The sequence below is a fragment of the Uranotaenia lowii genome, chromosome 2, assembly GCF_029784155.1.
Source record: "Uranotaenia lowii strain MFRU-FL chromosome 2, ASM2978415v1, whole genome shotgun sequence".
In the NCBI taxonomy this organism is placed as follows: domain Eukaryota; kingdom Metazoa; phylum Arthropoda; class Insecta; order Diptera; family Culicidae; genus Uranotaenia; species Uranotaenia lowii.
Genome location: NC_073692.1, coordinates 300,894,070 through 300,916,972, shown reverse-complemented (window position 1 = coordinate 300,916,972; position 22,903 = coordinate 300,894,070). Strand labels below are relative to the sequence as shown.

Sequence of the window (22,903 nt, the reverse complement as noted above, 5' to 3'; positions counted from 1 at the left end):
ATTTCAAAGACGGCGAGTTGCTAAATTTTTCCAAAAAGATATGGTGAAAATAAGAAAAGGGGATCAAGTATCCCCACTCTCCCCTATATATATGAAAAGCAATTTCTGTATGTTTGTTTGTTTGTTTGTCCTCTATAGACTCAGCCGTCTTAAGAGCTAGAGGTCTGAAATTTGGCATGGATGCTCACTAGGACCAGGAATGATGAAAAATGGTTTCAGACTTTCGGATGACCCCTTCTGAAGGGGGTCGTCCATACAAGACATATATTGTTTTCGCGATATTGACGTTAGTTTTCATCGGATCGTGTTGAAAATTTGCACTTGAATGTTTTGAAAGACGAGTAATTAATATCAGGTGTCAAATTTTGTGTATGGGGTCAGCCAAAGGAGTCGTCCATATTAGTTGTTCGCAATTATCGCGATATTGACGTTATTATGCATTGTATTCAGATGAAAAGTGGTACACGATAGTTTGGAGTGGCGTGCAATCGATTTGAGGTATCAAATTCAGTGTAAGGGGCCGGCAAAAGGGGTCGTCCATATTAACTTTTCAAGATCTTAGTGATAGTGACGTTTTTATACATCGGATTGCGATGAAAATTTGCACATATGAATTGATAGCGACAAACAATCGATACCACTTATCCAAATTAAGACAGGGGTCGGCCAAAGAGGTCGTCCATATTAAATATTCACTGTTGATGCAATATTGTCGCTATTATACATCGGATTCAGATCAAAATTGGAACACGAAAGTTTTGAGGGTATGAAATTTCAGGTATGAAATTCAGTGTATGGGGCCGGCAAAGGGGGTCGTCCATATTAACCTTTCAATATTTTTGCAATATCGTCGTTATTATACATCGGATTGGGATGAAAACTTGCACATGGTAGTTTTCAGGAACGGGCAATCGATTTCAGATGTCAAATGTTTTGCCAGGGGTCGACGAAAAGGGTAGTCCATATTAATTAAATTTTCACTGTTTTTAGCAATATTGACGTCATTATGCAATGGACTGCTTTAAAAATTTGCACACGGGAGTTTTGAGGGAAGAATAATCGATTTCAGATATCAAAGATTGTATAAGAGGCCACCGAAAGGGGTTTAATTTTTTGGCATTAATTGCGTTCTTTTGCAACGATCGTGTCGAAATTTATACACGGGGGTTTCTTGGCACGGTTTATTGATTCCTGATTTCAAATTTAGTAGCAGACAACAGAGAAAGTGATCGTCCAATATTTATGCAATTAATACTTAACAATGATTTCGGAAGTGCATCTGGAAAATGCTTGACAATTGACTTTCATACAAACTGTTCATGACATATTCCAAGTTGAAAGCGAAACGGAGTTCGTATGGGATCAGCTATCAGCAGTCTGTTAAATAAAATACGACTTCTGGTTGTCTGGGCTGCGGGTAAGGCATAAAGCAACGTACGTAGGGATTGTTTTGGAAAGCTAGAAGTTTTACTCAAAATATAAAACAATAGTTTATTTCAAGATCATATTTGAATCTTAATCAATACTCGATTAATCAACTTTTTGAGGGAAAACTCGCTACAAAATACCCGAATAATGGTTTTTGAAATTTTCAATACCATTTCAGCCATTAGTAAGATTTTAATATCCGTCGAGAAAAACGTAAATGAATGGTCAAAGCTAGCCAACATTCGTGAAAATTCCAGCAGAAAATAGCAATTTTCTAACATTTTGAGGAGATTTATTATTAATTCTTGCATGAAGCAATCTTAGATAAAGCAATTAATTCAACTCAAGATCAGTTTTCTGCTATCACCCTATAAATTCAGAATCCTGACCGAGAATCGGAGCTCGAAATGATAAAATTATGTAAATTATCTTTAAAAATTTCCAACCAAATATGAAATTTAAAGTTGCTAACTAGAAAAGAATAGCATCGAGAATCGAATTCCGACGAAAACAAAAATCAAAATTATCATTCATCTGAATTCCAATTGAAGATGATTAATCAAAACCCATCAATCATGACTTATTCAAAAATTTTCCATTTTAATTTCCATTCTAATTTTTATTGTGAACCAAACTTGAAGTTTTTAACCCTTTCCTTCCCACGAGGTTTTCCACGTTTTAAAAATAGGAATTTTGATAAACAACTAAAGTTCTAGAACAAAAGATGCATTATTTTAGTCTACTTTCATGATCCAGCTGATAAATTTGGGTTTTGAGGTGGATCATATACGCTCCATTGGGAAGATAACAACACAGAGGGTGCAAATGATAAATAAGAAATAACGGCAAAAATACATGGAATTTCATTACCTCATTGATCACAAACTAAAATGATCCTATTTTGTGAAATATTTCTTGGGTATATCCAGCCCTCAAAAGTCAAACTATTGAAATTTTTGGAATTTTCAGTTTTGCTTTGAACAGTGGCCGCCATGACACTTTTCGCTATAGAAACAAAACATGCCGTTTTTCGGAAAAAATCACTAGCCTTGCAAATATTTTGAGACATGTGGTCATTTCAGTAGATGAAATACCTATTCTGAAGGGAAAACACTTTTGAAGGAATGATTTTCATGAGTATTGATAAAAAAAAACTTAGCAAGATGAAAAGTACGATTTGTTCCCAGTGTATCACCTGTGATCCACTTTACTTATTCGAAAATTTATATGTTTTAGTGGAAATCTAAGCAAACCATCATTTGATTTTGCTTACACAAGCAATTTTCTGCACATCAGTATTTTTATTTGAAGATAATTATGAAAACTTGTGAAATAATTGAACATCAAATGACGACTTGATTTAAATTTCAAAAAAATCCAACTTTTGCGCAGCTTTTGATCTGCCGAGCAAAAACTAGTGAATCGATTTTCCTCAAATTTTGTGCAATGATTCTTCATTCATACTTGTACATTCGATGAGAAAATGGTGTTAATCCAAAGCGCCCAGTTCAAATGCCAGCTATGCGAAGTTGTGGATCACCTGTGCTACCATGGGAAGGAAAGGGTTAATTTTGGATTCAAGAGTCTGAAGCAAAATACAGTAAAATAGCAAAGTTTCAACTGTAATTTTGAAGTCAAAAATCTTTTTTTATTTTCTTCAGAGATTTAACTTTCTCTTGTTTTTCACGTTTTACATTCCAGTGGTAATCTATTTACTTTTTATGCCTAGCGATCGACGTTTTAATTTTCTTATAATTTTTTTTCTATATATTACAAAAGTCTAGCAATAAACTTTCTAATTCTTTTCATTGTAAAAAATTTCTTTAACACATTTTTCGTGAAAATTTTTATTTATTCATTAATTCCATTATTTTTGATAATATAAATTAATCTGATCTTGGTTCCTGAGACTGAGTATACTTTTAAATTATGAATTATGTTCCCAAATGAATTTCTGAAGCATGGAAGTCTCTGAAAACGAAAAGAAAAAGAGGAAGGACATCTTCCTGCTTTTTCGACTCTTCTTCCGTTGTTATGCGAGTATGGCATTTTTCTTGCATTATTTTCTTAATAAATTAGTAATTTTTATTTCTGATTGAGGTTTAAAGTCCGTAGTGTCTGAATAGTGCATTTTAATAGCTTCTTCAAAAATTGGGTTAAAATGCAACAAGATTGAGGAAATAGATTAACTTTTAGCTCGGGAAACCTCAAGCTTGTATGGAGTTTGGAATTTTCCAAATTATAGCAGTAAAAATAATTTATCTTGTTTTCCTTATTTTCTAGAAAAAAAAATTGCTACTTTCTCATACATAAACTTAAATTGATAATTGCATAATTGCAATCTCAAAAATATATTTTGATAACATATGACTTCAAATTAATATCCTCGAGTTTCCTGATTTTAGAAAGTTTTGTTTATAACAAAACTAAGCGTTAAATAGTTTATATCTAATTATGCTTCTAAACTTTTCACTAATTTGGTTTTCTCAAAAAGATATGATTTTATCCGAAATTTAAAAAAAATGGATTGCTTCTTAAAATATTTCATTAAAAGAAGTGACATTTGTGGCTCCATAGACTAAAATCTGGAAACAAGCACATTTCTTCACCCTTCCTTTGCTTAGTAATTGAAATAAAATGGCATTCTTTCCAAAGCCACCAGGTCTGATCAACAACATTTATCGTGTTTTCAAAATGTAATAATGTAATCGCCAAAGTGTTAGTTCTAATACAGCTCAAAATTGCGAATTGCTCCCCAACGTGTGTCGGTAAAAGCGCAATGTTGTAGCCATGATAGACATTTCCATAACACCATATCAAATTTCCATACACTGCGATGGGCTGAAGCGATTGGAGTACGTTTTCAAAAGGTCGTTATTATGGGCTCTATTTTGTTAACAGTTGGAATCACTGGCTTGGGGTCTAGAATTGTGAGGTGTTACTTTTTGATAAACTCAAACCTTTTGGAACATTTTGAGTTGATTCTTCCTGGAAGAAATGCAGATCCAGCCGTCAACCTCGACAGGTTTTTCGGTTCTTGTAACCAACTGTTCCTAAATGTAGACAAACAGCATAAGCAGCAGCAGCAGCAGCAACAACAAAAACAAAAAAAAACGAAAGAAGATGTAGCAAGAAAATGATATGCGCTGCCAGCATATAGAAATCACAAACAAAATGATTCTCTTCCATTTTGAGACTTCTTTTCAGAATAACAGCCCGACGAAAGTTGCTCAATCCTTGCAAGTGACGCTGTGGGATTTTTGCTCTGTCAGATAACTCTCGCTCACACATGAGTAATGTTTCAGCCATTCAAACGTCAGACCCTGATGCCGGTAACAGCTCTCTGTTGAACATAATTTGGTAATAATTTTTTGAAAACAACTTTTCCTTTCTTGGGAGTCAGAAGCTCGAGTTACAATAAAAGTTTTCCGGGGAAAAAAAGTAAAGAGTGTAGAGTGGGTAGCAGTACATTTTGGAATAATGATAAGATTTTACAATTTTCAAGGAATAAATGCCACATAAATGTTCGCATCATAACAAAAAAGATGAAGTCTCCTGTAGACTTTGAGAATTGATTTTCAACAAGTTATTTCGAAAAGCGTTAAACGAATTGTCTTACCCTACTAAACTCAAATTCCAAGCCGTCAACCATAAAATCGCTCATTGTTTGAAAATCAACATTAGGAATTTCTAAGTTTTCTACACTTATGAAGTACGACTAGTCCGACTAGTACGGTTGAAACTTTGTGGAAAGAATCTGGCAACGAGCTGAATATTAATCAAAGAAGTTCCGGATGCACCTTGGAAGGCTAGATAGTGCTCTGGTGCGATTATTGTTTTCTAATTCAATGCCCACCCTTAAACGAGAGATGCTCATGCTTAATTCAATCCAAGAAAAGAGTTTAATAAAAGTTTCATACAAAGTTTCAAGAAAGAATTTTTTTAAAAGAAACATTTCTCAAAGACCTAGAAAATAATTAAAACTGCCAAATTACCAAATTAAAGTTGAACCAGCTCAACTATCTCACGTTTCACAAAGTCGCATCTGCAAAAGTTCACCTTCTGAGCAAAATGTCATCAAGGGGATTATTATAACTGGAGCAGGAGGGATTTAGATCGGGGATGAAGGTAGCAAAAACCAACGGAAAAACGAACTATAGAGGGTAAAGTTTTCCGACTTTAGCAACTGCAGCAGGTAGACTAAGACTGCGAGAAGAAGCAATAAAAACAACAAAAAAAAGAGATAGTTGACAAAAAAACCTAGCCCAAAACGACGAGGCAAGTTTGTCATTAGCAAAATTTTGCAATGATGTTTCAGGTGGACGTCATTGCACTTCATTTTCTGTGTAGATTCAGAGAATATCAACGGTGTTGCTGTACATTGGGCACCAAAAATCATGTTCTTAGAAAAAGCAGGAATAATTCTCACTTTTCAAATACAAAATAAGAATTCGGTATTAAAAATATTTTGCCGAAATTTGGATTGATAAATCCACACAAATTCTTAATAAACTAATGAGTTTTGGGCAAAATAAAAGCTTACAAAGAGTTACACTCTTTGAAGTAATGTGATAATTTTTCAAAAATTTGTTTACGTTAATTTCTCTATTCTGCATTTAGAGTGTATTCGAAAAAAAACACAACACTGTGTTTTGTGGAAAACTTTCGACAGCGTAAATGGAATTGATTACCTTTTTCGTAAAGCTGCCTAGTGATGTTATTTTTTCATGAGCTAATTTTTGTGATGTCAAGCGATTTTCAAGATAGCTTCCAATGAAGAAGTTTACTAATTTTAATTTTTAAACAAGATGTGCGCCATCTTTAACGTGTACTATGAACCACCCTTTTTCAAATCAAGACTACGTTATGACCAATATAAACATCCAGGCAAGACCCGTCAAAGAAAGTTTTCTGGCTGGAAACCTGCCCACCGGTAAAATAAACAAAATACGGTGGTTAAAGCGTGCGCAAAATTACTTATAGACAGCACACATAATTTTGCACGCGATTTGATCACCGTATTTTGTTTATTTTACCGGTGGGCAGCTTTTTTCACGAAACAAATCCTGATCCTGATTAAGATCTCAATTCCGATTCCAGATCCTATATCTACTTTTGAGTCGTAACTAGATCAATATCCTCCCCGGAACGTGATCCTAATCTCAACTCTTATCGAGATTCCACTCCTAGAACCTGACTCTGATTCCGGATCTTTAATTTTTAAGCCGGATTCGGATCCTGGAACAAATTTGGTCGGGTTCTTCCCGGTCTTGAATTCCGTTTCTAAATTCTGATGCTGGATCCTGTTTGTAAATCCCGATTCTGGCTCTGATACTGAACTCTGACTTCGGATCCGCGATCCTGATATCGGTTTCTCAATCTGGAATATTGGGTTCTGTTCCTGAATCATACATTTTTATCTCATGATCTGATCCCGGATACCGATACAATTCTTAAGTTGAATACTCATTCTGTTCCTGTTCTGATCCTGAATGCTGCTCCCGATACCAGATTCTAAATATTTCATTCTGCCCTTTAATTTATGGTCTTCTTGATTTCAAAATCTGATGCTGAACCAAGATTTGACTATGATCCCGGTACCAGATGCTGGAACATTATTTTGAACTTTTTCTTAGTTTCTTCCTTTTTGTTCTTTGAGTATTCTTAGTTCTTTCTTATTCTGGATGACGATCTGAGTTTTAGAACAGGGCGTGCTATCTGGATGTATGCGATTTCAACGTCGAGTTACTCCGCCAGGTTTCAGCCGATTTTGACAGAAAAACACAATTTCGAAACGTCATTTAGTGCCATCGTATAAAGACCGTGCGAACGGAAGGAAGGGGAGTTTATGGTTTTAATTTTCCGAGATATGAATTTACCGTAGTAATGCGAAGTAACTTGATTACAAAAGTTGTTTAAAAATAAGTGTTGATAATCATATCAGAAATTTGGCTCCCCTCCGGCGGAATTTAATACTGAATCATTCAAAGGCTTGAACATATTTTGACGGATGTTGGACACTATATGACGTTTCCACTTTGATACTTACTTTCAATTATCCCAAGTAACACCGATACTTTTATTAGACTCCTCAAGTCCCTTATAAAACCAAAACTTTATCTAGTAGCCTGCTTTAAAACTTAAAATGTTACTTGGGATAAATTGTGGTTTGCAATTTGATAAAACTTTTGTATTGAAACTCAAATCTTGACACGTCTTTAGAATGGATGTTAAGAAGAGTAACCAAAAAGTTCAGAATTGCATTACAAATTTTCTTCAAGAAACCAATTCCAGCCTCAATTTTTTTGTGTTTTTTGTTCTTCTTAATGCATAACTCAACATTCATAATAATTTTGATAAATTACACAAGGCCCCAAAATTCACATTTTTCTGAGGTGTAAAGAATTTTAGAGCTTATTTTCCTGCCCTGTCCTGAATCCAAATATACAATTATGCAATTAGTTTTATTTTCTAACAGCTTTTATTTTTTAATAACCTAAAAAAATGTGAAAATCGTTTTAAAAAAATCTACACTATTTTTACAAAACTTTAAACAATTACAAATGGTTTTTAAAATAAACGTTTTCAAGTAATCAACTTTTCCTAAGACCACTAGTAATTTTGAAATCTGCGAAAAATGTGCGGGAAGTTTTCTATTTTGTTAACTTTTCCCCATTCTGTAAAATAAAAGATTTTCAACGATTTTTTTTAAGAAGTTCAAAGTTTTCAAATCTTTTATAATAAAAAAAATATATATTATTTTTCAATTATGAAACTAAATTTAAATTCAATTTTTCAAATCATTTATACTGAATAAATTAATGGAACTAATTTTTCAAATTTGAAACGGAAACAACCAAATGGCAAAAAGCAATTTTTGAAGCCAAATTTTACATTTTTATGCTTTTCACTGTTTTGAAGCATCAACATAGAGATAAAAATTTAATTGATCATTTACCGTAAATGCAAAAAAAAAATAACTTTTGTCTTCAAACGTGTGTGTAGTGTGTTGAGTTATAGGAAACAGAAAAAGCAAAGTTTATCATTTACAAACAAGTAGTTATTATATTCGTAGTAGTTCTCTAATAAAATTGATCAGTTGAAATTTCCAAAATCGTATTAAAAAATTAATCAACCATGTTGAAAAATATTCACAACTTTAACGCGTAGCAACATGAAAATATTGAGAAAAAAAACCTCAATCCTACCCTATTTATTTGAACTGAAAACTGGTATTTTAATGTATATGAATATTGATACATGATTAGCATTCCAGATTACTCGGTTTTAACCGGACTTATCCGGATTTTCAAAGAAAAAAATGGGAATTTTTTACGAAATTCCAAATTTTCAACTTGTTTTAGCGAAATAAATTTGCATGTTTTTTTTTTTTGAAATTGCGAAATAAGATTTGAGATGTTTCATTCATTTTTCGTGTGTTTATTTTTCAGCTTTTCTCTCACCTTTTGTGGAAAATACCTAGATTTTGGCTGGATCTGCTCGGATATAACCCGGTTTTGAGTTTAAAATTTAGAAATCCAATGCTCGGATTTTTTCCGGCCTGGATACGTATGGGAGAGTGGGGAATCATGGGCCACTTTCTTTCGTTGTTCCATAACTTCTTTGTTATAAAAGATAAAATAAAAAATAATATGGTTTCCTACATTTTCAAGGTATCATAAGGTTTTTTTTTATTTTTTAATAAGTTAGTTTCCCACAATTCTGACTGTTTTAAAAAGTAATATTTTTTGGAAAAATGGTGGAGAATCGTGGGCCACCAAATCCAAATTGACCAAATAACATGCAAAGTTTATGAGTTGACCCAAAACTGTGATTTCCTTATTCATTTCGTTATTTAAAAGCAATTTCAGATGATGAAATAAAAAAGAGAGCTGTGTATGATCGCATAGATTCCAAAACCTGGCTCACGAACGTTTTGGGAAAAATTCTTATATAGGATGGACAAAACATTTTTCATAACTCTTCATTTGACATAAGAAAACTTTACAGATAGAAAAAACGTATTTTAAGTTCTGAATGTGTATAAAAACATAAAAATAGAGGTGATTTAGGATGTGTGGCCCACGATTCCTCACAAGCTATGATTTGCAAATTGGATGCGTTTGTGTGACTTATTGATGTTTCATAAAAAATTCCTTTTCCACGTGAAAGATCATGACAAAACTAAGATCATGAGCGTATGAGCATATTTTTGTTATGCACTTTAGGTTCCCCATCGATGAAATTAGCGAGTGTTTTTTTAATTATGTAAGTAAATTTTTCTTACTTTTTTTTAGCTTGATAAATAAAAGAAGCATATGATGCGTATTTCAGTCAACAACATGTAGGAATATATGCTCACGCAAAGCGACGACGATGACAGTTGGTTTGAGATTTTTATCTCAAGACACATCTGAGATATTAAAAGTGGTCCACTCTCCCCTACAGAAAAAAATTAAAGATTACTCAATAAATAACGGGTTGTGAACGAATACATGAAATTCAAATACAAAATTCCAAAACTGAGAATTAAGAATTACAAATTAAAGTTTGACAGCTTTTAAACTCGAATCAGCTTTGAGAATGAATGATAATGTCAATTCTGAAAATCTATTTGAAAACTTTTTCACAGGCTAAATACTAAATTCACCTGTTTTACCCCAATGTAGTTTTTTTTTATAATGAAATTACAACTGTGATGCTTACAGCCCATACTTACCAAAAGCACACAAACTTTGAACAAAGTTTCAGTAACGGACATTTGATTTTTTTTTTCATTTTTGATAAAGAGTTAATCACCGTTTATTAATTTTTATTAAATTTTGTTCCGAAACTTTAAAACCATCCTTGAACTGATTTTGTCAGTTACAATGTACTGTTTATTTTTTATCTGTCACGAATTTATAAAGAAGGCTACAAAATCATATTATTACAGATTTATACTGGTCAAACCACAGGTTTTTTTTTCAGTAATCCAAGCTTTAGCGAGCATTGATGAATAATGTACAATGTTTTGAATTTTATGCTTCATTCAATTGGACGCACAATACTGAAGAATAACATGTTACAAAAATTAATCTTCCAGATGCATCAAATTCTGAAGACACGTTCGCTTGATGTCATGAGTTTTGAAAATTCAGGAGTTTTCAGAAGTTTTCAAGAGCATAATCAGTAGAATTTTACCTCATACCTCTGGACATTGGAAATGATTAGCTAAATCTGAGAATGTAATGAAAGTTTTGATATACTATATATAAGCTTTTCTTTGCCGAAGAAATTATAAATATTCTGTTCATGGTGATATGTGCAAACCTTTCACTTTAACATTATGCAAAGTATTCATTTAAGCTGGATATGGATTTTAATATTCTTGACTCGATATTTGCCAACGCATTAAAATTGATGTAAAATTTAACCATGTTAGAAGAATTGATGATCCAGAAGAGAATCTATGTACTCAGAAGCTAATAGGATAATCAGATTTAAAAGAAATATCCAAGATTTAGAAGGAAATTCTAATGGTTTAGAGTAAATTTGGTAAAACTAATGTTAAACTAATGTTAATTCATATATTCTGTTTTTTCTTTAAATTAAATAAATATAATTAATCTTTATGTGGCTCTTTCAACCTCTAAAATTTTGAAAATTTGATAATTTGACATTCTCATTGAAAGACATCTTACGGTATCATATAGTTTGTTACAAAATCCACCAGAATCTGTTAATTATTGTTCAAATAATTTTTTAATTTCTCAAACTTTGGGGTTCAAAAAGCTTCGCTTTGGTTCAAAACTCATCCATGATTTTTTGCTGAATTTTTAGTAACGTTTACATGAGTAAATTTGGACTTTTAGGTTTGTATGAGAAAATTGAATATTTTGTACTGAAAAATCAATATCATTTTTGTTTCTTCTGAGGAACCGAGCCCGCTAATGGTTTATGTGTTAATTTATAAATTCTCTAAAGGAAATTTTCCGCTTAACAACTTTGTCCAACACCGTAACTTCATATTTTATAAGGCAGAAAAGTTATTAGCTATTTAACAGAGGTATGTCTTTTGGCATTGATAAACAAAAAAACTCAATTGGCTTATTGGCAATAGGCGCAATGCTTAAGCTCCGCGAAGAAGGGTAACGGACTTATTTCGGACCAGGGGACCTATTTTGGACCACATTGTCTAGCTCTCTTATAAAGCAACTACCTAATAATGAAAAAATTAGTGCATTACATTACGTGCCCGGACTTCAACAATGCTTGCTAAAAAAATCATGACTATTTGTTTTATAAGAGAGCTAGACAAGGTGGTCCAAAATTGGTCCTCTGGTCCAAAATAAGTCCGTTACCCTATAGCGTGAAAACTAGTCATGCAGTACCTCGCTAGGCACCCAACAGTGGTGTCAATTGAATTTATTGTTTATCAATACCAAAAGACATACCTCTGATCAACAGCTAGTAACTTTTTTGTCCAATAAGATACGAAGTTACAGTCTTGAACAAAGTTGTTTGGCGAAAAATTTCCTTTAGAGAATTTATAAATTGGCACAAAAACCATCAGCTGGCTCGGATCCACAGAAGAAACAAAAATGATCTTTTCAGTACAAAATATTCAATTTTCCCATACAAACCTAAAAGTCCAAATTTACTCATGTAAACGTTACTTAAAAATTCTGCAAAAAATTATGAATAAGTTTTGTACCAATACGAAGCTTTTTAGACCTCAGGGTTTGAGAAAATCAAAAATTATCTAAACAAAATTCAACATAATCTAGTGGATTTTCTTACAGACTATGTGATACTGTAAGATGTCTTTCAATGAGGATGTCTTTTAAAGTTAGAATGTTCTTGAAAAATAAACAAATAGGGTTCAGAGATGTATTTGAAAAATGTTGCTTCTTATTACTGATTATGAAAAACTCTTCCAACAGTAAATTTATCGTATCAAACTCTACCATCAATAAATTTATAATTTTTATCGTCAAATGGTGTCAGTGTTTTGTCCTTATTTAAAATCTTTTTTTTTTTTCAACATCAACTGACACCTTAAATCAATCGCATTGCGACTTAGGCTGATGTCATGCTGAAGCAACTAGCAACGCAACGCAACGCAACGTTCCAATAAGATTGCGTTGCAACGCATTGGTATGTCATGCTGGCGCGACCTGTCACTTTGAAATTCCCTACAAATCATCACTTCTCTACATCTGATAATGCTTTGAATCGTCTCCTTTCTTTCCGGAGCCATCAAAAACTCATCAAATCACGACCCGGATTGCTAGAATGCCGAAATTTGAACCGACAAAATTCCTTGTTTTTTTTGCCGGAACTAAGAATTCATGAAAATTTTCTCGCCGATTAAGATAGTTTTTAGTTTATTATCACAAGTTCGGACAGATCTTCGTACTATTGTGCTTAAAACCCGGAATCACTGCTTCAAATCGAGAAAAAACAATGTTCCTATTGGATTTCCTACTAGTCGCGCTACTAAACACATTGGCATCAGATTGGTCGCGCTACACAAAGCGACCAGTATGACAGGTCTGCGCGATTTCCATGGAGATCAAATGAGAGCTGGTTAGTCGTGTGAACGTTGCGTTGTAGGTCGCGTTGCTAGTTGCTTCAGCATGACATCAGCCTTACACAGATGCACGCCTAGGTGCATCAACATAAATACAAGTCAAATTTATAGCTCCAACCAAATTCATCAATCTTTTGCTGGGTCCAATGTCCCAGGGACATGGAAATGGAATGCCTGTTTACCGGCTGAGGTGCTGCTGCTGCTGCTAGTAGGTCCTACTGTTACCTACTGTTGTTGTGGTGTGTTTGCTAGTCTAGTTGCTTGCTAGCTCCGAGAGGGGCATGATTTATGAGCTTTGTCGGAGCGCTCGGAATCCCCGTAAAACCGAATCAGGAACGGAAATGTCACTCTGTTACGGCTACTCCTCTATACCTCACCGATAGGAGTAGTTTGCAAGTTACACAAACCACCAACACCATCAACAATCAGCCGCAAATGTGTTTGATTTTCTCGTTTATATGCCAGGTTGTTGTTGCGGATGATTGTGATGCTGTTATTGTTGTGGTGTTGTGGTTGTGCTCTCTGTATTCAACCATTCAATCTTTGCAAAATTGGATTGAATGCAACCAGAATTTCATTTGAAGGTGATTCGCATTCTGCTCCGTTACAAATACTTATTACCTGCAAGAGGTAGGGAGGAATGAGAAATTGAATTTCAATCAATCGTGTCTCTTTTTTGGCAATCCTGATCTCCAAATCTCTGGAGCCACCATTTAAACTGTCGTTTCGTCGTCGTCGTCGTCGTCGTCTCTATGCGAGAACAAAACAATGCTAAGTGACTTTCCTGATGCAATAAAAAAGGACAGTTGCTGCTATCTTTCGCAGCACTTTGGAACAATAAAATCAATTTCGGATTCCATAGTCGATCGCTTGTTCGAATTGTGAGAAAAACAAGTTCGCAAGTATATCAATCCTCAAACCACAAAGACAGCTTTCCCTCCGTCTTCTCCGAGCTTCCACATTTCTGAGTGACAAAATCAATTTATATTTAAATTTCTCCGATGTTTTTCGTGATTTTTGCTGTAGAAAACTTGCAAGCACATGTCGCATCCTAAGAACAGGAACTAGGAAAGCATTCCTTATTTTGTATTGAAAAACTATTCGATCGATCCATTCAAAATCCAAAATGATACAAATTGTTCAAAGGTTCAAACGATTAAAGATGACATTTGAGTCATATTTACATGGATTCAAAACGAAACTTGTTTTCGTCTCTCTCCTATGGATATGATGCAACTTTCAACAATTTACTTCTGCAGCTTCCCTCAAATTTCAGCTTAACGGATCGTAAGTGACCGAGACAAAGTTTGATCCGGTCTGGGTTTTTCGCCAGCTTCCTGTTTGAATTTTAAAACTTACTTTCTGAAACTCGAGCGGCGAGTAAACGGACGGACAGTTGGATGATTTATTTTTGAACCTTTGGCTGCAACATCATCGGCCAGGCGGCGAGCGGAAGCTGAAAAGCAGAACAACGAGAAGACAAATTACACAACTTCTTGGTGGTGCATCAAAAAATCCTCCAAGTCAATTATGGTTATTGTGCTGGAATTTTTTTAATTTTGGAAGCCAAAGTTGCGCAAAAATTCTTATGAGAATAAATAAAATGCATCGTCGGAACTCAATTATGAAGAAGTTTTAAAAGAAAATAATTTATTTGGAATCAATTTGGGAGTAAAAATCTCAGAGCATGTTTTGTAGACACAAAACTTTATGATTAATCAAGTTGTATCAAAATTAACCTAAAACGACGATGTGAGAGGACTGTGCTATTTTTCATTCCAGTTTGATTTAATTAAAATAGTTGCAAGATCCCATTCTCTGAAGCAAAACAGCATCACCCCACTAATTTTCCCACTATGATGATGTATCGCTTCAACTAAAGATATTTGACCCACTTCAAGGGTTACCTACCTTTAATTTATTTCAATTACAAACAATGCAACAACAAAAACTTAATGATAAATATTTTCTCGTTTTCAGTTCAGATTTATGATTGATGGCAAAATAGTGCTACCATTGCGTTGCACAGTTCTGTTCATCAAAACAAACCGAACCGGAACACTGCTGGTTTCCGACATTTATGTTCCGTATCTAAACAGACAATTTCATTTGTGCAACGGTCCATTCAGCCATAATGCTGTTTATTTTGCTGGTGCACTGCGCATGCAGCAGAGCGGTCAGATGCAATAAATTCTAAGAAAATAAACGAGCATAGAAAAGAATCTCTTGTTCCGTTTCGAACAAATAGAAAGAAAAAAATAACTGTATTTTCGATACCTTTTCCGCATATTTTATCTGGACTTTAGATAAGAAGCTTAGTATTGACATACTGCCAATGCATTGGGTTGACTCTAACTAAATGATATGAAATACTTGCTTTTCTTGTCTTAAAAATAATAACGATGTGTTTTTGTTTTATTTTTTTCATAGATCGACGAAATAACTGAAGCCGAACCAACATCAGTGATACTTAGATATTGCAAGGGAAAGGTAAATATAATGTTGTTAAGTCGTCAGTATGGCAGAATTTAATTAAAACTATTATTTATTTTTATTATATTTTTTCAGTAGACCAAATCTAAAAATTTTCAAATAGTACATTCCTTGCGTTTAAGACACATTTCGCCGTGGCGTGAACTCAATGTTTCATTATTTCTAGCACTTTTGTCGTCCTAGGGGTCCGTCGATTGTTTTGTAAACGACAAATTAGACGAAAAGCTATCAGAACTCAGGGAAAGCAGATTCAAAACACTAAAGAGTCGAAAAAAAATTGTCAAAAAATTTAATACGTTCTTCACACCTAAACATAGTTGTAGTCAAAGTCAATTTTCGCATGGACAAAAAAATAAAAAATTAATTGTCTAAAATAGGCTTATAGGCTAAAAAAATAGGATTAAAACCGTAGCGGTTCCGCAAGACGGAGGAACCAAGCGAAAATTTATAACCAACAATAACTGCTGCATTTTTCGATGAATGGCTGAAAATCAATATTTCTACCATCTGAATGATTCTATAAACTACTGAATATAGGATTTTTGAACATTTTATGAGCAAAAGGTAACTGAAATGGAAGTAAAAGAATAGGTTTGGCCATCGAAGACTATTAATTCGATATGTTGACAGATTTCATTACTTTCCATTTAGCTTACAATTTCGGCTAATATTCGTTTAAGGCGCTCCAAACACCTCAAATTCACTCAAAATGCATTGCGAACTATAGAAACAGGTGATCTAAGGCCACCATAGAAAATAACAGCTCTTAAGCCTAAAAAAACGAGCATGAGTATGAACGACTATTGACCAAAATTTTTCGGAAAAACAACATTCAAAACACGGCAAAATCCACAAAGTGCAGTACACCCAAAGTTATGTGGTTTTTGTATAGATGGGGACAAGAGTAAGGGAACATGCTCTATTATGCCCTAAACGAATATCTGGTTTGCCATGTATCCCACATACAATTTGTGTAAAAATGAGTGTAATCGTTGAAGAAAAGTGTTTTCTACAAATGCTTATGATTTTTTGTTACCCTAATTCCTAAAATAGCTTCAAAAAATTGTTTTTTAAAAACCATATTCAAAGCCTCAGTACAGAACTGTGTTGCAAATGCGCGCCTAGCAGCCAAAACTCGAAAACACACTAATACTTACGACACTTTGATTGAAAAGAAAATCAAAATGACTAATCATAATTTAAAAAAAAAGAAAAGTAGATTTTTTGGGCTGAATTAACGCTCATAAAATGGTTTCAAACATTTTATTCACTTTTAATGAAAATTAGCTGTTTTTAAAACTTAATGTTATTTTTAGCATATAACGATTGGCACGCAGCGATGCCACATGTACCGATTTATCAGTATTTATACCGATTTTTAGCAAATTTTCGACCAAGAATCTGTATATACCGAATACCGATTCTCCGCAAAACAAACCGCTTTCATACCGATTTTCGAGTTTTTGATACAATATGTAAGATATTTTTCAGTCTAAGCAAGGCTATCGAAAATATTGGGTTTCTGTTAAATTGAAGACGACCAAATGATATTGTTTGGCGTAAGTAAGAAACACTTGAAGTTTTTGTGATAAGTGAACGTGTTTCAATATTTCAATCGAAACTCTCAAATTTTAAAGTTAAGAAACATTTTGTTTTTGATAGTTGTATGTTTAAAGACAAGTCTACGAATGAAGTTTTAACTATCCGTTGGAATTTGGAAATGGATAATGTTTGAAAACTTTTGTTTTCTATAACATATTCTATGATATTAATAATTGCGCCAAAATAGATAGCGGAAGTTAATCTAATGAGGTTAAATATGTATGAATTTTCAGAATAAAAAAAAAACAAAAAAATGTATAGAACACTCTATAAGGATCACACCTATAAGGAATCATGTGATGATCGATAACATGGAGTAATTTATTGATTGAGAATATTACAAGCCAGCTTTTTTTTAAATATTTGAGAAATGAACAAAAACTTTTCAATATGCGATTTTTTTTTTTTTCAATTTGAGCCCTCAGAACAAAAGGGGTATAAGCGCAAAAAAAAATCCATTTTAAGTTAATAATACGGAACGATTTTTCATGTTTCAGACTATATTTGGTGATTTCTCCAGATTTTTAGAAATTCATTCACATACCTATACCAGAGCTCGATGCTCGTGTTCGCCGGTTTCATCATGTTCACCGTGATGAAATTGGCTAACACGCCGTTGTACTGAAGCGGAGATTGCAGGTTCAAGTCCTGCCGGTGAGCCGTTGTATCTTTTTCGAAAAATTCATGTTATTTACGGCTTATGTTCTCTCGTTCTTTGATAGCTCATGTTTCTCTGATCTTTCCATCACCTACGAAAATGTATTTACATACCTTTATGTTCGGAAGAAAAATACAAATTTAAAAGAACCACTAAAAAATTTATAAAAAAACGAGCACACAAAAAAAAATATTTATAAGAAAAAGAATTAAATAAATTTAAAAAAAAATAATCACTACCGAAAACCAATTTTTAATCACCTTAAACTGCCAATTTTCATACCGATTTTTCGGATTTCCATACCGAAAAAAGAATTTTTTGGGTTCAAAAATACCGATTTGAATGTGACATCCCTGTTGGCACGTTATAACGAGCGCATGTGCCGTGATCAAAGATGCCAATGTGCCTGATTTTTAAGGGATTGCCTGATTTTTCGAGGCTCAGCCTTACAACCTGATAAGTAATTGAATTTCCCTGATTTTTGAAAATATGCCTGATTTTGCCTGATTTTTTCGAATGTGATAAAAAATGGGTAGTAAGGAACTGGATTAGGTACCACTGTTGAAGTTAAAAAGTGAAAATGTGGATGAAGCAAAGCAATCGAAAGATTCCCTTTAATTCTTATTCAAAAAAATAATTAAAGGGAATCTTGCGATTGCTTTGATTCAATAGAATTATTTATCCAAGTAGGCTCACAACACATCTTGAAGTTACTCACGTAGCCTGATTTTGCCTTATTTTTATTTCACCAGTTCCCTGTTTTTGGAAAAAAAAAAGTTGGCAACTCTGACCGTGGTAAAACATAGCCATAAAAAGCATATCTTGGCGAGTTTTCAAAAATCACGAAACACCGTAGACAACGTAGAGCTGCAAGCTAGTATTTGTTCCAGTTTATATGTTTTTTTAAATAAGTTTTGCTTATAATTGTCACAGAATTAGTATACACTCTACATGTTGATCTTGTTTTAGTTATTAGAATCTAATTTAAACTTTAAGATCCGTTAATGCTGCATCACTTTGAACAGGACTCAAATTCAGATATCACAAAAAAAATTTTTTTTACGTTATTTCACTGTTAATGGTTTTTTCAACAATCCAGATTTTTATTTTCAATATTTTCTGACACATCGATAGAGGAGAATCTAAACCAGTGGTTTTCAATCTTTTTTCACTCACCGCCCCCTTTTGCAAAATTTTCGAGCTCAGCGCCCCTCTGGGAAAATTTTTAGAAAATCTTTTTGAAAAATGATTTCATACTAAAATGGATTCTGGAGAATGATTCAATTGAATTCTTTAATTTTGAGATATTTTCAATCCTGTATCGAAGCTTATGTAACATTGAGAGTGAAAAAATTCTAAAAAAATATAAATTTCAACCTTAAGAACTTCCATAAAAAAAAACAGTGAATACCTACATATATATGTATTAACCCTCATCCGCATTAGGGTGTCATTTTGACACCATTGCAAGTTTGAAGGCTTGTAACTTTTTTCAGAAGCTTCAAAATACAAAAATTTCTTCGGGGACCCTAAATGAATTCAAAAGTTCTTCAATATTGCATCATTACTTTTTTAATGGACGAACCCTGGAAGCCTGGACAAAAAAACTCCCTTTTCCGACTTTCGGTGTCATTTTGACACCACAAAAGTAAAATCTATTTAAGTCGTTTGAATTATTATGAAGCTCCTATAAAACTTATATCAATAGAAAACTTGTAATGACAGCAAAATGTGTTTAGAACATTATATACAGCTAAAGTTACAAGTTTTTTCGTTATTCAGCATGAAAGAAAAAAAAAATCTGAAAAAACATGCCTCACGAAAACTTTTGTAGTTCATACGTTACACGTTCAAATAAATATTTGCCTTATGCGTATGAAAGCTGAAGTTGATGCCTACATCATGAAGACAAGAAATATTTTTTAAGTTTTTTTTTAATGAAATGGTCACAAAAAGTTCAAAAAAGTGGTCTAAAAAACCTACTTTTCATTCGATTGCTAGTAAATACTCTTTTAGCGATGGTAGAGTTTTGAAAAAAATATGACTACAAAATCTATTAAAATTCCAACATTTTGCTGTCTTTAGATTTTTGATGCAACAAAAATTGAATTTGCTGGAAGTTTTCAAAGTTCACTACTTTGCGCGTTTTTTTTACAAATTGAAATTTCATCTGTTTTTGTGGTCCACCGTCAGGTTGTACCCGGATTTTCAGTGCTTTTACTTTGTTTGGACCAATCAAAAGTATATTCATTGGAAAGCACATTTAATCTACATTCTAGTGAGGTGCTACAATTCACGCTGTGAGATTTCGCAAAAATATGAAAATTATAAACGTAAAATCATTCCTGAATTTCTAGAACTACAAGCAACTTGTCCAGCAAAACGTGTTTGTTTGCTCTCCGAGTAGGTACGGTGGGTGCTGATTCGGGCAGAGAGCGAAGCCGACAGACGAAATAATGATGCGTGTCGTGCATTTCTTGGTTGTAAATATTCTATTGATAGTAGTTTGCATTTGCTAGTCACGACACGCATCATTATTTCGTCTGTCGGCTAATTTTGTAGTCATATTTTTTTCAAAACTCTACCATCGCTAAAAGAGTATTTACTAGCAATCGAATGAAAAGTAGGTTTTTAAGACCACTTATTTTAACTTTTTGTGACCATTTCATTAAAAAAAATTTAAAAAAAATATTTCTTGTCTTCATGATGTAGGCATTAACTTCAGCTTTCATATGCATAAGACAAATATTTTTTTGGAAGTGTTATATATGAACTACAGCAGTTTTCGTGAGGCATGTTTTTTCAGATTTTTTTTCTTTCATGCTGAATAACGAGAAAACTAGTAACTTTAGCTATATATAATGTTTTAAACATATTTTACTGACATTACAAGGTTTCTATTGATATAAGTTATGTTTAAATCGGTTGAACACGCCAAAAGTTATAACGATTTGAGCTTGTGGTGTCAAATTGACACTCCTAGTGCTGATTAGGGTAATGAAATCTAATGCGGATCAGGGTTAATATTAATCACAAACAACAAAACTTATTTATTTGTTTAAAATGTAAGCTGGATTTTCTAATGAGAGCCTTATCTGAGCATTTGTTTTGTCATGACATTCAATCGGAAGTATGGCAAGAATCAAGAATATAGGTATCTAGAGATTAAAAACCCCCACTCGTAATGCTGATAATGTTTTCATTATTGATTTAGTTTTTTGTTTCAATCAATTTTGTTTTAACGTCTTTGTGTCAATTGCACTTTTTTACCAACAAAAGGGCATTGAAAAACTTTTGTTCGATGTTACTCCTGGATATGAAATCATAGACGTTGTCTCGGAAAGCAGATGTTATATCAACTGAACTCTTATAGATTTATAGAAATTTATACAAAACGCACTTTGAGAGGAAAAACAAACAACATACTTACATATGTATACATACATTTCATGACTTTTTCTAACAAATTTTTAAAATGGCCCGCTTTTTTCGGCTGTGTCGCGCTTTTTCTCAAAATGTCCCGCTTTTTTTGAAAAGCAATGAGAAAGCTTGTGAGTGCCGATCCGGCATAGAATTCTATGCAGATAATTCCACCCCAAGGATGGTCATTATTGGAGTATAGTCTGATGTATGGGTGTATAATGATGTGAAAGGCTTTGCTTGTTCCAGACATCGATAATCTTTAAAAAAAAACAAGGATTATGGCAGTAGACTCTAAAATCAGCATTTTAAAACGTATTAAGACAAATATTCGAAGTAGTTAAAGAAGTTTTTAGGAATTCAACAGTCAATTTTGATTGTAGACTACTGCTTACTTCTTCTACTGTGCTGAAAAGCTAAAGGGTGACACGGTCAAAATTTGGTCAATATCAACTTGATGTATAGGGTAAGTGAGCCTTAACTCGTCATGCTCCTAATCTTGGCATGCCAAAATGCATTTTGGTGATTTTCTTGTCAAACATACGCCTAAAAATGAAAAAAAAATTAAACATAAATGGAAATCGCATATGGCAAGATTCTGCATAGCATTTGTCCACGATTGAATCCAAATGACTGCGTAATAATTTTTTTTTTTCACATGACAAACTGCAAATAAAATTATGATCTTCGGAAAAAATCTAAAATGAACCTACCTTGCTAGTGCATCTGCCATCTTCGGATTGAGTTTAAAAGCACCCTTTTTATGGAAAAATCACTAAAAATTACCGTTGGTTACAGCAAAACATGGCAAAAAAGATAAAGTTATAACTTACTCCAAACAACGTACATTTTCTATCTAGAATTCAAGAAAATATAAATATATTTTTTGCCTAATCTTGGCATGCAATTCCACAAATAGAAGTTTGCATGTATGTGTGAAAACGACATCAGCAGACAGTCGGCAAGTCGGCAGCCGGCGGCAGTTCGTCGGTCTGGAAATTGAAAAGCAGGTCGAAAGTAAAATGATTGATTGAAATAAATTAAAAATATTATGAATGTATTTTGGACTATAATCAATTTATTTATCTTTCAAGCCGACTTAAGCCTATTTGGCATCTTAGTTGGAACTATAATGCTACAATTTGAGCTGCTCTTTTATGGTAAATTTCGAGAACTTTTCTTCTCAATAGAATTTACCTCTCAATAAATTAATTTACCGGATCCGAACCCGAATTGATATCTTGGATCTCAATGTTGAAGTTATTATATCCATACCCAAAAAATTCCACATTTGGAAATGAGGTTTATCGTATTTTGATTTAATTTGATTTGTTTTAAAGATGAACATTTGCTGCATATGTGTCGCTTTGAAAGGTATTGTTATAAAGCTCAAATTATGACACTCTAAATAATATGTTTATTAAAAAAATAATTGCACTGCAATGTTGAAATACTATATTGTAACAAACTTGAATTTATATTGTTTGCAATTTCATGTGAAATCAAAAATAATATTTTGACCAAGTTTGTTTTTTATTATAGATCACTGTCCATCAGCATGAGGTGATGACGTTTGTTCTCTGTAGGAAAGGAATATGCGAAAGAAGCGCTGCGAGTTTGGGTGATGATTTTGCATGAGTGCTAGTGAGATGCAGCTTGAATTTCACCCAGGTTTTGAATTTGCTTTTCGCTTCCATTGCCTATAGCTTCCAAATGAATGAGTGAGA

At 33.3% G+C, this 22,903-nt stretch overlaps 1 protein-coding gene across 1 annotated transcript in view; it reads left to right on the top strand.

Moving 5' to 3' along the window:
- The window catches only part of LOC129749510 (uncharacterized), a 217,385-nt gene that overhangs the window by 47,626 nt on the left and 146,856 nt on the right, over nt 1–22,903 (top strand). Inside the window, exon 3 of the mRNA XM_055744484.1 lies at nt 15,434–15,493. Within this exon, the coding sequence (XP_055600459.1) occupies nt 15,434–15,493 (60 nt within the window). The remainder of the gene's footprint in view (nt 1–15,433; nt 15,494–22,903) is intronic.